This window comes from Mugil cephalus, chromosome 4, assembly GCF_022458985.1.
Source record: "Mugil cephalus isolate CIBA_MC_2020 chromosome 4, CIBA_Mcephalus_1.1, whole genome shotgun sequence".
NCBI classification, from domain to species: domain Eukaryota; kingdom Metazoa; phylum Chordata; class Actinopteri; order Mugiliformes; family Mugilidae; genus Mugil; species Mugil cephalus.
Genome location: NC_061773.1, coordinates 6277286 through 6292478, shown reverse-complemented (window position 1 = coordinate 6292478; position 15193 = coordinate 6277286). Strand labels below are relative to the sequence as shown.

At 41.1% G+C, this 15193-nt stretch overlaps 2 protein-coding genes across 2 annotated transcripts in view; both read right to left on the bottom strand.

Annotated features, from left to right (window-relative positions):
* Positions 1–118: 118 nt before the first annotated feature.
* si:dkeyp-67f1.2 (uncharacterized protein LOC556106 homolog) lies at positions 119–3157 on the bottom strand. Its single transcript, XM_047583202.1, has 8 exons — positions 2725–3157; positions 2508–2606; positions 2219–2342; positions 1750–1808; positions 1455–1505; positions 1267–1351; positions 1054–1180; positions 119–926 (listed from the first exon to the last, which is right to left on the bottom strand). Exons 1-8 carry the CDS (start codon positions 2735–2737, stop codon positions 798–800), a joined length of 687 nt encoding a protein of 228 aa, XP_047439158.1. The 5' UTR covers positions 2738–3157; the 3' UTR covers positions 119–797.
* A 6675-nt stretch (positions 3158–9832) lies between these two features.
* Positions 9833–15193, bottom strand: part of cfap20dc (CFAP20 domain containing) — a 29151-nt gene continuing 23790 nt past the window's right edge. Inside the window, exons 17-18 of the mRNA XM_047582230.1 lie at positions 11326–11420; positions 9833–10446 (exon numbers count right to left, since the gene is read on the bottom strand). Of these exons, the coding sequence (XP_047438186.1) occupies positions 10328–10446; positions 11326–11420 (214 nt within the window). The 3' untranslated portion in view covers positions 9833–10327. The remainder of the gene's footprint in view (positions 10447–11325; positions 11421–15193) is intronic.

Genomic DNA, 15193 nt, shown 5'->3' with positions numbered 1-15193 from the left:
CTTTTTTTTTTTCTTTTTTTAATGGTATCATTGTCAAACGCGCAGTCCTGTGAATATGAATCTGTGTCTGGAAGGTCCCATCCCTGGTTAATCAGCATTCCTCCTGGCTACAATTACACCACAAAGACAAAAGAGTTATTGAAAAGCAATGAGTCAGGTTATGGATACAGAAAAATGAACATTGAACATGCCCTGGAGTTCAGCTGAACCCATCATTAGGAGATGGAAGGAACACGGAACATGCGTAAATCTGCCTGGAGCGGGACTGTGTCAGGAGGAGACAAGTGAGGGAGACCACCAAGACATCTATGACCAGTTAAAAGCTTAACCACCCGAGATGGGAGAGACTCTGGACATGTTCTTTGCCAGACGAAGCTTTACGAGAAATCCTGACTGGAGTTCCGCCAAAGACATGGGAGAGATTCCACTTTCAACCGGAAGAAAGTTGTTCGGTCCCATCAGGTCCTCAGGAAAGACGCAGTGTTTGACAGACACCAAACACTGCAGACGGCCAGCAACACAGCCTGTGAGAGAACTGGAGTGGCCCGAGTCAAAGCCCAGACCTCAATCCAATAAATTACAATAATATAATAAATTTGTAAATGGACTTTGAGTTCGTGCAACGTGACCGAGCAGAACAGAGCAGTTCAAAGAAGAACAGAGTAAAACTGCAGCGTTCAGATGGGGAATGGGGGTTGAATGCTTTTTTTTTTTTTTTTTAAGGCATTGTACAATGTGTTTCAAGCTATTTGTTTTATAGAGACTGATAGGTTTTTGGAGAGGCCCTTGAGCTTCCATCACATTCTGCTGTCCACCAGAGGTTCTTTCAAGTTTCTGTCAGTCACCGTTCTCGGGAAACAGCCGCCCACCTCCGCCACCCCCGGCCATCCTTCGTAAGTGTTGGTTTTCTCATTATTAACAGTCCGCTGACAGGTGAGCAGGGGAGAAAACAGGTTATTGTTATTTTGTTTGTTTTTTTAGCATAATCTAAAATAGACGGTCATTTCTGACACGAGCAGAACAAACAAGACTACCCACAATGGGTTCACCAACCTGCTCAAAGAGGCTTTTGATTTTCGTTCCAGCTCTTCCGGCAAACACCCAGTTGTCTCTCCGTTTCACAGACTGGATCAAAGTGCTTCCCATCCCGACAAATATCTCCCTCACTTCATTTGTCATCCTGCCACAAAGTAGTAAAACAGGTCCCATTTCGATACGTGAAACCATTTTTTTTTTAAACGTCGAACAAGTGAGACTTAAACTTACTTTGTTGTCACATCATCAAACGAGGCCACCAGGATGATCATTCCAGCTTTTATCTCCTTCAGGTACGCCAGGTTGTCTTCTGGGTCTTTTGTCAGAGTTAAAATTGAAATTAAAAAAATAAAGATGCATAAAGCCTTCAAAAAGGTTGAAATTGAAAATGTGATTAAAAGATTTCAAAAAGCTCTCACTTCCTGTTTTCATGTTAAGACTGTCAGATTTTTCCACAGCTCCATTTTCACCTTTGATACGGGAAAAAAAACACAACACATTAGTACAAGTCACTGATGTAAAAGACACGACGGTCATGTTGTGCACGACCATGAAACTCCATAAAACAGATGATAAATGACCCTGACTTTTCATTATAAATCTCACTCTTAGGGAAAAAAAGAAAGCTTCACCAGATTAAATTATTTACCTGGCACTACTTGACACGGCGTGACTGTCTGTGTTTTGAGGGGGTGAAGGTGTTATTTCACTCACCATTTACCACCACAATGTTCAGCCCTGGTTTCACATTGTTCAGCACATGGCTCATGATGCTGTTGAGACACAGATAAAGACGTAACACACTGTTTATTTACCACACGTATGGGAAATTCCCTTGTCACAGTAACAACGGTGAATAACAATATCAAATTTAAAAGAATATACAAAATATACAATAAATAAAAGCACTATATAATATATAATATAAGAATATTCTCTATATACAGTGTGGAACGGGAATTAATAGTGCTAAAAAATTGGTAATATAATATGATTGCTGAGATTTGAAAATGTAAACAGTGAGGTAATTTGTGCAAAATAAGGCAGTGCAAAAAAAAACATTGGATTTTTGTGCTCTGTAAAAGAGATTCTTTTTGCACAATAGTCCAAATTAGCGGATAACTAAAGGTGAGATCCTCTCTGTGCTTAGCTATTTGACCTGAGCCGCCGCACTGAAACATACATTTTACCATTGAAACAGATCTTTGGCCCGACGATATCAGCGGCTCCGCTTGTCACATACAAGGCAAAGTGGTCTGGGGGGCAGACTCTGGAGAGGCTGCACTTCGGCACAGGTGCACGTGTGGCTGAAAATGGAGAACAGATTAGCATAAAAGACAGTGATAGATAATTTGAGCTTTATTCCATTCAGAAAATAACGAGAATCTTTGACCTGCTTTGAATTTTTCAAGCGGCGCACACAAAAAAATGCAGTTTAGGGTTTCAGGTGAAACAGTAATAGAATATCTCACCGAGGATGTCATTTGCTTTCTCCTGTGCACCGAATAAATTGATGGAGATTCCCCATGTGATTAGGAGGACAACAGTTACAGCAGTGAGGTGTAAAGCAGCTGCCAACAATCAAACAGAGGGCAGAGAAAGATTTGCAGACAGAACCAAAACAACTATTTTTTGTTTGTATGTTTTTTTTTTTTTAAAAAAAAAGAAGAAAGAAAGAAAAAGTCTTACTTCGATGCCTCATATCTGGAACGAATCAGAGAGCTTTTTCTTTTTTTTCCCCAGTCCTAAGAGGAAGAGTCGACACCTTTCAAATGAAGCACTCCACGAAAAATGCTGTAGACACAGCAGAGCTTTGGTGTCATCTCCGTGAACGGGCTCCCTGACAACTCCTACAACCATGCCTTGAAGGGAAAGTGTTCGGATATGCAAACAGGGCCGGTGTGTTGTGGGCCTCCTCTGAACGCGACACACAACCCAGAATGTGTCATTATATACGCGTACACACCTACAGTGAACTGGACGATCAAGTTCCTGTTCTTCACAATGTCAAATAAGAAGAAGGTGTCTACTGGTAATAGATACTTGTGCCGAACAATGGGGCTTGCTAACAGGAAATAGGCCTCTGCTAATGGTGCGAACCAGCATCCGAAACCTACGTAGGGCAAAGTCACAAAGAGTAGGAAGAAAAAAAACACAACAAAAAAAAAAAGCCAAAAAAAAAAAAAAAACGCCTCGTGTTTCAAATACGATGACTGAATGAAAAAAAGAAAAAAAAAACAGGTTAAAAGAATCACTGAACCAGTCGTCAGAGTTTTCTATTTGTATGTAAATTTCAGTAAAACCCATATGATATACGGAGCCATCTGCATAAAGCAGCTCACACACACACACACACACACACAAAACCCCACTACAGACTACAGAAAGAAAAAACAATCAAAGGATTTTACACAACAAAATCAGCATGGAATAAAAAGAGGCATAAACGAGTTTTCTGATAAGAAACTAAAAACACTGTAGAATCTGATGTGAAATTCATTTGCAAATCCTGGAGACCCGAGCAAGACGGATGAGAGCGAGGACTAAGGTTTATTGGAATGAAGACAGCATAAACAGGGCGATGCATCCCTCGCGTTTTTTTGTTTTCGTTTTTTCGGGTGAAGTCCTCACTCATGCTGTGCAGGTAACACTGTTTACAAAAAGCAGCAAAGCCATTAGCTGCATTTAGATGAAAGTTGCGATAATCCCTTAAAGCGGAGGTCAAGCCCCTGTGTCAGCGAGCATCCGCCCGGGAGGATCCCCGAACAACGGCTCAGTCTTTACCTGTCTGGAGAGCCTCTAAACAAAAACAGCTTTTCTTGTTTTCCTTTTTTCTTCCTTGGACATATTTTGACACATAAATCGCACAAAAGGGATGGGCGAAAAACACACAAACACACACACACATACAAAATGTCTCCAGAACAGCTTCAGTGCTTCTTGACATTCTCCAATCCTCTGAACTCAAGTGGCACAAAGTGCACCTTTCTTTTAGAAGATATTCCCTCACTGTGTGTGTGTGTGTGTGTGTGTGTGTGTGTGTGTGGAGGATGGTGGTGGATAGGACTCCACAGAATGTAGTTGATAACCTCTCCTACTTGTTGAGGCGTACTCCGTCCCACAACTGGATACTCGGAAGATGAATAGATATTAAATATTCAAAATCTGAGCGTAGAAACAACTTAAAAATTAAAAGCAGGGTTTGAGAAGGGGCCCCTTAGATTATGACGGCAACCTGACATCAAAGGCCCTGAGGATGAAAAAAAGACCAAGATTTAATTTCCCCCTGTGTTACTTTGCAAACCTTTGCAGCATTTTAACTTAACGAGGTCCTCGAACGCACGACACGGTGTGTGTGTGGTACCACAGGCGACCAGCAGAGGGTCTTTGTGCACCACTTACTGACCAGGAGGAAGGACATTAAACAACCAAACAGCCATGTTTAGTTTCATTCTGTGGCTTTGCAGAAAATAAATAGGCAGTAATGAAACAAACAACGCTTCACCGCTTTAGTATTTGTCATTTGGATGTGAGCAATTCTTAAATAAAACAATTCCTCTCTGATGAAGCTGAGATTCCCTTTCAGATAAAGAGTAAATCACCAATCAAGGTCAGGGTTTGGACGAAAAACACACACTCCACTTCAGCCACGGGATCACTGTATTTAATGAACACGTATCTGTTAAAATGAGCACCAGCATATAAAAACACACAGTAGACAGCGGTAATACCATCAGCATCAGTAGCAGCAGAGAGCACTTATATGACGTGCAAATGCACAGTAACAGTTTGAAGTCCTAACAAGAACGGACAGGTGACAATACATTTGTTTCACTGTTTAATTTGCTAATCACGCAAGCGATAATTAAACTGCACTGAGGTGATTTCTGGTTAATCATTCATCAGTTGGAGCTGCCAGTGGCCTCCTGTGACACCGATACTGACCTTGTAATGTTTACAGGCAACGCACAACCAGAAGGAGTTGCCGGTTTTGGGGGGAGTGTAGGTGACGCAAAACGCCAAGCCACAAAGCCGAGCCCGGATTTACTTTTTGTGCTCCACCGCAAATTGACTTCAAGTGGGTTCACGTAGCATTGAAAAGGGAAATCATCTGTGACTATCTTTAGCTGCGGATCAATTAGGGGTTTTGAAATCCACGAAATGTCAAATTGCCACTTTGCGCTTGGTAACAACTGGCTGCGAGGTGTCATTATGCTGCGTATTCAGACACAGGTTCACACTGGCGACTCTGTGAACGTAAAGGCATCTTTTGAAATGTCCACATCTCATATAATGACATTTACTATTAAGACAATTTTTGTCTCGAGATAAATCTGAGTGTCAAGGAGCTTAAACGACTCCAGAGCTACGATCGACTGACACGACACCGACACGAACACTGATCCTACAACATCTTACTCTACTGACTGACAAGCTATATTCGCTTCCATGTTGTTTTTTTGGGGGGTGGGTTTTAATGGTCTGAACTTGAATTCATCACTTTTTTTCTCAGTTCCGAGCAACGATAAGAACTATTTATCACACATGTGCGGTGGTGTCATAATACGAAAACACAATGAAACAGAGATGAGCATTCACTGTAATGACACATATCTTATCACCGCACATGTGGAAACGATCCAAATATGTCTGTGACAACTTCTGAACATTTGTATTGGTTGTGTCAGCCTCTTGTGATGAGTCACTGTACCATTATAGATTTCAACTGTTGTTTTTTTTTTTTTTGCTGGTTGTAAACTTGGCAGTTGTCATTATGCCATGTTACGACATTACCAAGCAAAATAAGCACCAACTTGTCGGGTGTTCTTTAAGATGTTTTGCCTCTTAGCGGTGAAACGTCTTCAAGAAACACCAGCTGGTCCAGTTAGGCCCGTTTCAGGTTTTGTTTTTTGTTTTTTTTCTTTTAGAAGCCCCCCCCCCCCATTTCAAATTAAAGGTAGTCTAATTTAGAGAAGAAGTGAGGTGTAAAATATTGCTTTAATACACTGACTGCATCACATTTCATTTTATTGATCCTTTGTGAGCCTTACCTGTCAGCTCTAATATTAAATATTGGATTGAGGTTGTACTGAGGCACATTTTGGGAGAATACTGGCTCAGAAAATAAAGATTAGATTTTGTGCTCATAAAAAAAAACACAAAGAGGGTCCTTCACTTCACTGTGCTTGCAGGTATAACCTCCACCTATGAGTGTGTCTGGAAGTAACCTGCATTCACCTGAGAGGTAAAAAGCCCGGACAAAGGTAGTTGTTTGTAACAGCCCAGTGATGATGCAAACAGAGATAAACACTTTACATAAATCATAATGAGAAATAACACAATACATGTGGCAAACTAAAAGCATAAACCACAGCGGAGCCGTGACTAGTTCGGCGGCTGCATTCAACATCAGTTGGTTTGGTATCTGATGGTTCGAGCTTGTCAAACACGAGCTTTCGCTGTATTTCACAGCAAATTTCAGATTTTGAAATTTTGCACAGCTGGAAGTAGACGGTGCATTTGAAGTCGACACGGGCTGTTGGAAATTGCAATATGTATTTTTAACCGTTTTCTGATTAAATGGCTAATGTTAGAGATTATCTGCACATAACCGATAATGAAATAAACAGTAGCTGGAGCCCTGAAGCACAGAATCCATCTCCAGTAAACCCCTTTGCAGGCGGTCCAGCAGCCTCCCAGTTGGGGACTTATTCCAAAAGATCCTGTCACAAGAAAAAAGGAAGTTGCAATTGACGTGTGATGTGATGAGGAAGGTTACAGCTGTGTTGACTTGTGCTCGGGGAAAGATGACAGCGAAAGCTACCATCAGGGAAGCCGTGATGCACTGACCTCATCTGACTCCTCTCCCACTGTGCAGGGCCCTCTGTCGCCATCCTCCTCCGTCAGCGGTGACTGCTGATCCTCCATCCTCCTTAGCGATGAGTATCTGTACGTCGCCTCGCTGAAATAAAGGGTGATGCGTTTTTACTGCGATAAGAGTTTAAAATAATCACGTTCCGCCTCCTTAATCAAGGTCGCTTACTTGACTGGGAAGCAGTATTTTCGGATGATCAATACAGCAGCAGCCACTGCCACCACGGCGACGAAGATCACCGATGCAATAATCCCAGGGTGAAGCCTTAACCCGGCCTAAAAAGACAAATGAATCCAATAAGATCTAACAGTGGGGTAGTTAAAGAGCCCATAAACCTAACAGCTCAGTTCATGATGTGTGGCACGGATAAAAAGGAAATACAGGCAGGAGATCTGACAGCTGAACAGCGGTGCATTATAAATCATACTGGTGTACAACTCAGAAGCTCAGCAGCAGGGCTGGGGAATCTCTGGCCAGGCACAAAAAAAATTGACTTAGTGGCAATCACTGATCACACGCGCAAGATTACTATAGCATCTTTAAAGTTAGCTGTAATGTTTAGGAGCCGAGTGTGGGAACATTAGTCTTCCCAGCAATAATTAGGAGTCTCGCGGAGCGTGGCCAAAAAGCAACAATTCGACAGGAACTATTTATCACGAATGTGCGTTGGTGTCAGGAAACACAGAGAAACAGCCACGCGCTCTCTTTGCAGCGACACATATTTTATCACCGCGCACAACATTATTTGGCCTTAGATCGGTAAACATTATATTATTCTACAAAGACACGTCTAGAAATGGAAACAAGGACGCACGTTCCGAGAGGGCCTCCAATAACCCTTTACGATGCATAACAACAATAAACATGTTTATATTCGAAAAGTTTGCGCGGTTGAAAAATGCTAAGATCATCTCAAAGTGTAAGTTGTTTTCACGTGGAGACACACGATGGACACACAAGCGCAAAGTCAGCTCCAACTATTATTAATGCCACAGCACAAATTTGATCATTTGACCAGTGCTGACTATTGCTGACGACCATGAAAGTGAAGTCACAAACTCAGAAGCTCAACGAGATGATGGATCCTACATTAGAAAGTAAGTGCAATCAGTGTCAAAAATAAATAAATAAATAAATACGCGTGTTCACATGATTACTTCTGGACTATATGGGCTGCTGTTCCTCCGGAGTGCAGAAGTCTTAATCGTCCATCCATATGATGAACAGCCCGTGTTTGACCTTCGCGTTTAACCTAACACAACACACATGCGTCTTTAATCTCCATTATCTCCACTCCGCTGAAGTTATGAGCGCTCCTATCCGCGCAGATTAGAGATTAAAGTCTGCAAACCGGTTCCGCTGCAAGCAGACATCTAGAGGCTCCAACCTGTTTCCTACCTGTTGTTCTGACATGTTTGTTAAACTTCAGAGCCCGGTTGACACGCCGCCACTCATGCTAAAAACCTAAAAACACAGCACTTTACAACCCATACGACGTCAAACTAGCCGGAAACATTTATGTTTATATACGCGTATGCACTTAATAAAACTCTTTTCTATCGGACAGTGACAGTGACCATCCGAACGCCAGTTGTTTACTTCCTGGTTCCCGGTGCACCTGTTTCCACGCCCGCTTTCATGTCGCGTCATGTGATATTTATTTGAGCGTCACGTGACCTCCCCCAATGGCACGCCCTCAAAAGTATACACTCACTTGTTAGTCCATTAGGTACGCTGGTGAAAATGAAAGTGTTTTAATATAACAGTCCCGCACTAAAGCTTCGTGAAGGTCATGGCATTCAGAATGAATTTAAACTAACACAGAGAGCTGTTGCTTCGGCCATGTTTTCCTTCTGGAGGCTGTGCTTTGTTGTAGCCTATTGAGTTGCATTGCACCAATCGTATTCATATAAACTTGGCAGTCCTATTTTAGTCAGCGGACCAGACCAAATGACGAATACTTTTCTGTTTAATTCAATCCAATTTAACAGCACCGCAAACTACATCCCTTCAAAATGGTCATCCAGTTGAATTACCATAATCAACGTTATAAGAGTCGTGGAGGGAGATTTAGTGCCAGGCTGTTATGTTCAGTGTATTCTGGTTCACTCTTGTACCTAATGTTTTGTCAAGAGACTGCATTTTCACTTCTCTTCTTTAAAACAGTGGTTACATATGTTAGGCCACCACTTTAAAGAAGAAACGTATTTCAGTCCCTCGGCATATTTCACAGTCAGTCATGCATTCTGATGTAAAGCAGTGAGATCCTTCTTAAAATGCAAGGCTCTTAATTTAGGACAGTTCCTTATGTAATATTTACATATTCAAGACTGGTGCAACTTCTAGCTCCAGTTATTCGAGAATCACCATTTTAGCTGGTCATAACTATTTGCTGGAAAAAATACGAAAAAGAACGTGTGTTATTTGTCCATGTAAACAAAACATAAAATAAAAAATACTGTTGTGCACACGCCGTCCCCTTTTTCAGATTACCGATGAGGTTTACCGTCGCTTAATTAAAACTACTGGGAATGTAGCAGCACGTGATAAACAAATGTTATTTTTCGCTGCTTTTCTTTAATTTTTCCCTTTCATCGTTAAGCAACAGTTTGTTTCGTGCTGAATCAATCTCACATCAGGTGTGATGAGTGTTTTGGCAAGAATGATGAAAAGACCTGCCAGCCTCGTGAGACGCCCGCCTGTTGTTACTCCTAGTCAAAGTTACAGAGCATGAAAAAAAAAAAAATTTAAATCATGGTTACGGGTCCATCTGTGAACACAATTACCACAACAAAGCACGAGCATGTCTTTGGAATATTTTGAAGGTAATCAAATGTATTAAAGTGTATTGTACTCTCCTTGTTGGACAGCTTGTCCAGCTTCTCATTTAAAATCCAAGCAAACACACAAAATGGGATCCACTGCCACTTTCAGATGACATTTAATTCACATCACATACTCACATGTCAACATATTTTCAATGACACTTTCTTGATACAAATTAAGATTAAAAAAAAAAGAGCCAAAAATGACCTATACTTCAATAAAACTCCCTCCAAATTTTAAATGTCATGTCAAAATAAGCTCCAGGATGTTCTTTCACAAGACTTGTATTTTAATTTGCCAGTCGAGACTCCTGAAAACCCTCTTTCTACCATCAGATGTGCGGCTGAATGAGCAAGAACTTTCAAAGAGCATCTGTCTGATTTTACCCAATAACATGACACTGCACACGGAGACACAAAACTCCCATTCCCCCCAAAAAAGCAGTCACAAACAGTTTTTTTTTTTTTTTTTTACAAATGGAGAATTCATTACTGATCAATAAGCTTGGGCTCAAAATAATTTTAAAAAATCCAGAATCCATTCAATCACTGTCAGTGTGATTTATTAATTCTGATTCTCACTGGCTCTGAGTCAAGCTAGTTCATAGTACTTCCCCGTCTTTGGATCAAAATAGCAGTTCAGGCAAGGATCGTAGAGCAGATTCAAATACTCGTCCTCGTTCTCCCCTTCATCCTCTGGCTCTCCCCCTCCTGTAATTAAATCAGTCCGCGTCACTGAGAAGTGATTGTTCAAGATGTACATAACAGCAGAGCAGTAAATCCAATCAATTTTGCGCAAATAAAATACATAAATGTAAAATTGTATATTTTTTATGTATACTAGCGTAGCCACGCCAGATATGAATAAGGGCCTACTCAGTCAGCTGTTACTGGAATAAAATGAAAAGCTTAGTAGGTGAGGTGACCTTCAGACTCCGGTGGATTTAAAAGTTTTCTGCCGCTGCCATTTTTTTCCTCATCAATCATGACCTAAGACACCCTAGACCCAGTACCACATTATGAAGCTGTAAAGAGATTCCCTGTAATCGCCACTACTTTAAAGCATGAGAATTTGGCTGTTAAACTGACAGGTAGTTAAATGCTAAAAAGGTTATGGAATGCTCCGGGACGAACATTTTATCTTATCAGAACTCGGGCAACAATAATGAAAACTAATTATAAGACACAGTGTGTGAGAGGTTTAAAGATGATGTTGTAAACTGGAAAGGTTTCATCAATTAACCTTGTCGATGTGTCTTGGGGGTTCAGACCTGTAATGAGCCTGTCTCTTCTGACCTACAGTGTTATGTGGAGGACAGAGAGCTCCACTCTCACTTGGATTTTTCTTTTTTTTTTTTTTACCCTTAATTAGATATAGTATTCACTTGCTTTCCCACCACGCTGCCCGCTGTCTTTGTCGGAAGTGTAATGGGTTTGTAAGCTCTGACACCAGTGAACGTTTCCGTTAGTTGTAAGCATTTGTGCAATTAGTGTTAATGTTACAGCATCGAGTTGTTTGCTGTCTTCCTGACTTCCAAGGACATAAAAGGCAGTCTGGGGGCAAAAGGACTGAAATGAAGGTTACTGTACCTCTGACTAGATTTTTCAGATTGCTCCATGTGTTGCCTGACCTTCTCTGCTGGCTGGGAGGCATAATAGGGGGGCTGAGCACGTCCATCCACTCCCTTGGGAAAAGACCATAAAGGCAGACAGTCATGACAACACATGCCATTACACGCACCATCCTACTATATGACATTTTAACAATGAAGTCCCATCATAATGTGCTCTCAGAAGCCCATCTAAGCTTCCTTTGTCCTTGAGCCACTTCTCCTGCACACAGCCTCTCAGCCTCACAGCTTTACCTGATAGATCACTTATTAGATTCTGACTCAAGCTGTGACTTCCAAGTGTCCACATTCTGGCGCAGAGTCTTAACCTTGCCTGTTTCTGTGAGTGCAAGACGTCATTCCTCTTCAAATTATTTTATCCTCCCTGCCTGTGATGTTCGCAGGCAACAGCCATACATCGATCACGCTCCCGTAAATGAAAACACTGCTCTTTAAGTATGGCTGAAGAGATTATAGCCGCAGAGGAAATATCACAAGATGAATTATTACTTGGAAGCAATGCGGGATTCATCCGTTAAGCAGCATTCGTAATCATTTTTGCCATACATCAGTTGTGCAATTACCCATTAACATCTTTTGCCTCTGGACAAAACATCTCAGATGAGGACGTTGCAGCATATTTAAAGAAGTACAGTATAATCTTCTGTGCAATGTTGACACGACGACTAAACGCTCGCCTCTGCTCGGTTTGTATCGGTGACAAATAACGTCACTTACTTTGGGAAGCAAATACCATTCACAAAGGTTTGTTTACTGCTATTCCTTACACAACATGGAGGACTTACTACTACTGACAAAATCTTAATGTGTTAATAATTTAACACTCCTAACAAAAAGCTGCTTGGCATAGAAGTCATTTCTACTGACTGCAGTGTTTGGATCATAAAATTCTAATTATGTATGTTTACAGTTCCATCATTTTCACTGATTAATTTAACGCCACCACATGGATGTTGGTCTTAATGGGAAATTGCTATGTGAATATATTAAAGCACAATAATAAAGTGAGCACACTTAACCTTAGTGGTATGGTCTTTTTATAACGGCTATAAAAAAAAAATCTCAAGACCAGCCATTTGTCATAACAACTGTGTTCAATAATCAAGAAAACGTGCACCAATGTAAATAAATAGACAGCACTAAAGAGGAAACACATGGATATGATACACTCAACGTTCAGCTTACAAACAGGGCCGTGATCTATGGCATCTCTCTGTGCGCTTGAGCATGAACTCATTTCATTTGTAACCCTATGCCTTTAAATTGATAAAGTACATTATCTCTGTAGAGGCTCTGATTTTTTTCCTAACAAAAGCCCTTAACTCACTCCGACGCCCTTCTCACTATGTGATAGGCAAGAACATTGAACAAAAGTTAATGGAAGCAATTTTCAAGGACAAGGGGCTTTGCTACTGAACTGTAAATTGGACCTCAAATTGTTAAGTGGGACTTGGCAAGATTGATTAAATTCTTAGATTTTTCAAGTCATTATAACCCAAAAATAGACTTGTGATAAAGGGAATAAATTGGCTTGATTTAATTTCAGCAAGTATACTGCTCTTGCACGACAGTCAAGTAGAGTGAAAATAAGGTTTCCAGATACACTATTTTGCCAAAAGTATTCGCTCATCTGCCTTTGCACGCATATAAACTTAAATGATATCCCATTCTTAATCCATATGGTATAATATGAAGTCACACCCTTTACAGCTACAACAGCTTCAACTCTTCTGGGAAAGCTTTCCACAAGGTTTAGGAGTGTGTTTATACTCTGTGCAGGTCAGTCAAGTTCTTCCTCATCAAACTCTCTCATCCATGTCTTTATGGACCTTTGTGCACTGATGCACAGTCATGTTGGAACAGGAAGGGGTTCATATCCAAACTGTTCCCACAAAACTGGGATCCTGAAATTGTCTAAAATCTCTTGGTATGCTGAAGCATTCAGAGTTCCTTTCACTAGAACTAAGGGACTAAGCCCAACTCCTGAAAAACAACCCTACACCATAATCCCCCCTCCACCAACTTCACACTTGGCACAATGCAGTCAGACAAGTACTGTTCTCCTGGCAACCACCAAACCCAGATTCATCCATCAGATGGAGTAGAGTGATTGGTCACTTCAGAGAACGTCTCCACTGCTCTAGAGTCCAGTGGTGGTGCTTTACAACACTGCATGCAACGCTTTGCATTGCACTTGGTGATGTATGGTTTGGATGCAGCTGCTCCGCCATGGAAACCCATTCCATGAAGCTCTCTACAGACTGTTCTTGAGTTAATCTGAAGACCACATGAAGTTTGGAGGTCTGTAGTGACTGACTCTGCAGAAAGTTGATGACTGTGCACTATGCGTCTCAGCATTCACTGACCCCGCTCTGTCATTTTACTTTACATGTACGCAGTTTTTTATGCCAAGGTGCTTCATTTTATACCCATGTAGCCATGGAAGTGATTGGAACACCTGAATTCAGTTATTCGGATGGGTGAGTGAATACGTTTGTCTATATAGCATACGTCCTGATGAAACAATATCAAAGCAAGTCTTTTTGTTTGACACCCTGGCAACTCCTCTAAATTCCTGCTAGTCTTTAGTACGAAGCAGTTCTATTGCTTCATACAATACAGTAAGTCTCTCTGACAGCGTTATTTGCGGTTTCAAATTTGGTGTGGCAGCCAAAGGCAGACACAATTATCACACGCAAAGAAACATGCTAAAATGCAAGAAAAGCCCTGACAACATTAAGCACAGCAACGGGAGCATTTTAGCTGTCAAGTAAGCTGAAGCTCTCGACAGCAAGAAAGCCTTGCAGTGGTGCCAGGATGCTCTAAAAACACCATGATAGAATTCTCTGTAAGGACGTCTCAGGATGCAGTGCCTAGAAGAAAAGAAAGAAAACAACGACAAATCCTGTGCAGCTGTGATGGAATATGTAAATCAAGGCTGGCTTGGAAGTCTAATTTCAGTACGTCAGCTGTGGATGCTGTGGAGCTGCGTGAGATACAGTCGAGGAGTGTGTTTGAGGTGGCTGCCAATAGTAATATTCATTTCAGTGGACATTAAATCAAACTGCGTCACTTCAGTGAGCATTTAAACAGGCGATACATGCTAGTACTGTGCAACCAAAAAATAAACAAGCTAAAATCCACCCTCCTTGTCTACACTGTTGATCTTAAATAATGATCTCAGACCAATATTTTTAAATATTGAGAGTCTACATGTGTTCACACCAGGCTATACCTTGCTTTCATCAATAAATCAAAAGTGTTACAGAGCAGGAGACTGCATAATTTGACGAGCAGAACTGTGATGCAATTCTTTGTCTTGGTTTGTAACATACCACACAGTTGTGTACACACACAAAGAGATGGAGATGATGTGCAGAGACAGGGCTGTGCATTAGCAGACCATGGGGCAATAGGATGTCTCCAGAACCCTAAAGGCAAACTGTATCCATTCATACACAGTTGGGTCTAGAGATGGCTACTGAACATGAAAACCAGCTTTAGATAATGGCTTGAATTCGATCAGTGAGGTTGTACTGTATACTGTAATATGGTCCCACTGTTAATCGCTCTGAATGTATTATTAATGGCAGTACTGAAAGTATTTTAAAGTTTCTCTTACCTCGTACGCTGCTTGTTCCCTGAGCTGTTTGAGTCACGCCTTAACTCTGAGCTATTTTCCCTCTCAAGGACATCACAAAAGGAAAAAAAAAATATATCTGACTTAAATGAGGGCTGTACAAAACATAGTTTTATTTCAGGTTGCCTTGGCTGCTACAAATCCTATTTAACGTATTTGAGTGAAAAAAAATTCTAGTCATTTTATT

What these genes read in the sequence shown, in the direction of transcription:
- si:dkeyp-67f1.2 (XM_047583202.1), bottom strand. An exon ending in GAACATTGTGGTGGTAAATG is followed by an intron (nt 1,506 to 1,749) that starts GTGAGTGAAATA and finishes CCCGTATCAAAG; the next exon opens with GTGAAAATGGAGCTGTGGAA. An exon ending in TTTGATGATGTGACAACAAA is followed by an intron (nt 1,181 to 1,266) that starts GTAAGTTTAAGT and finishes ACTTTGTGGCAG; the next exon opens with GATGACAAATGAAGTGAGGG.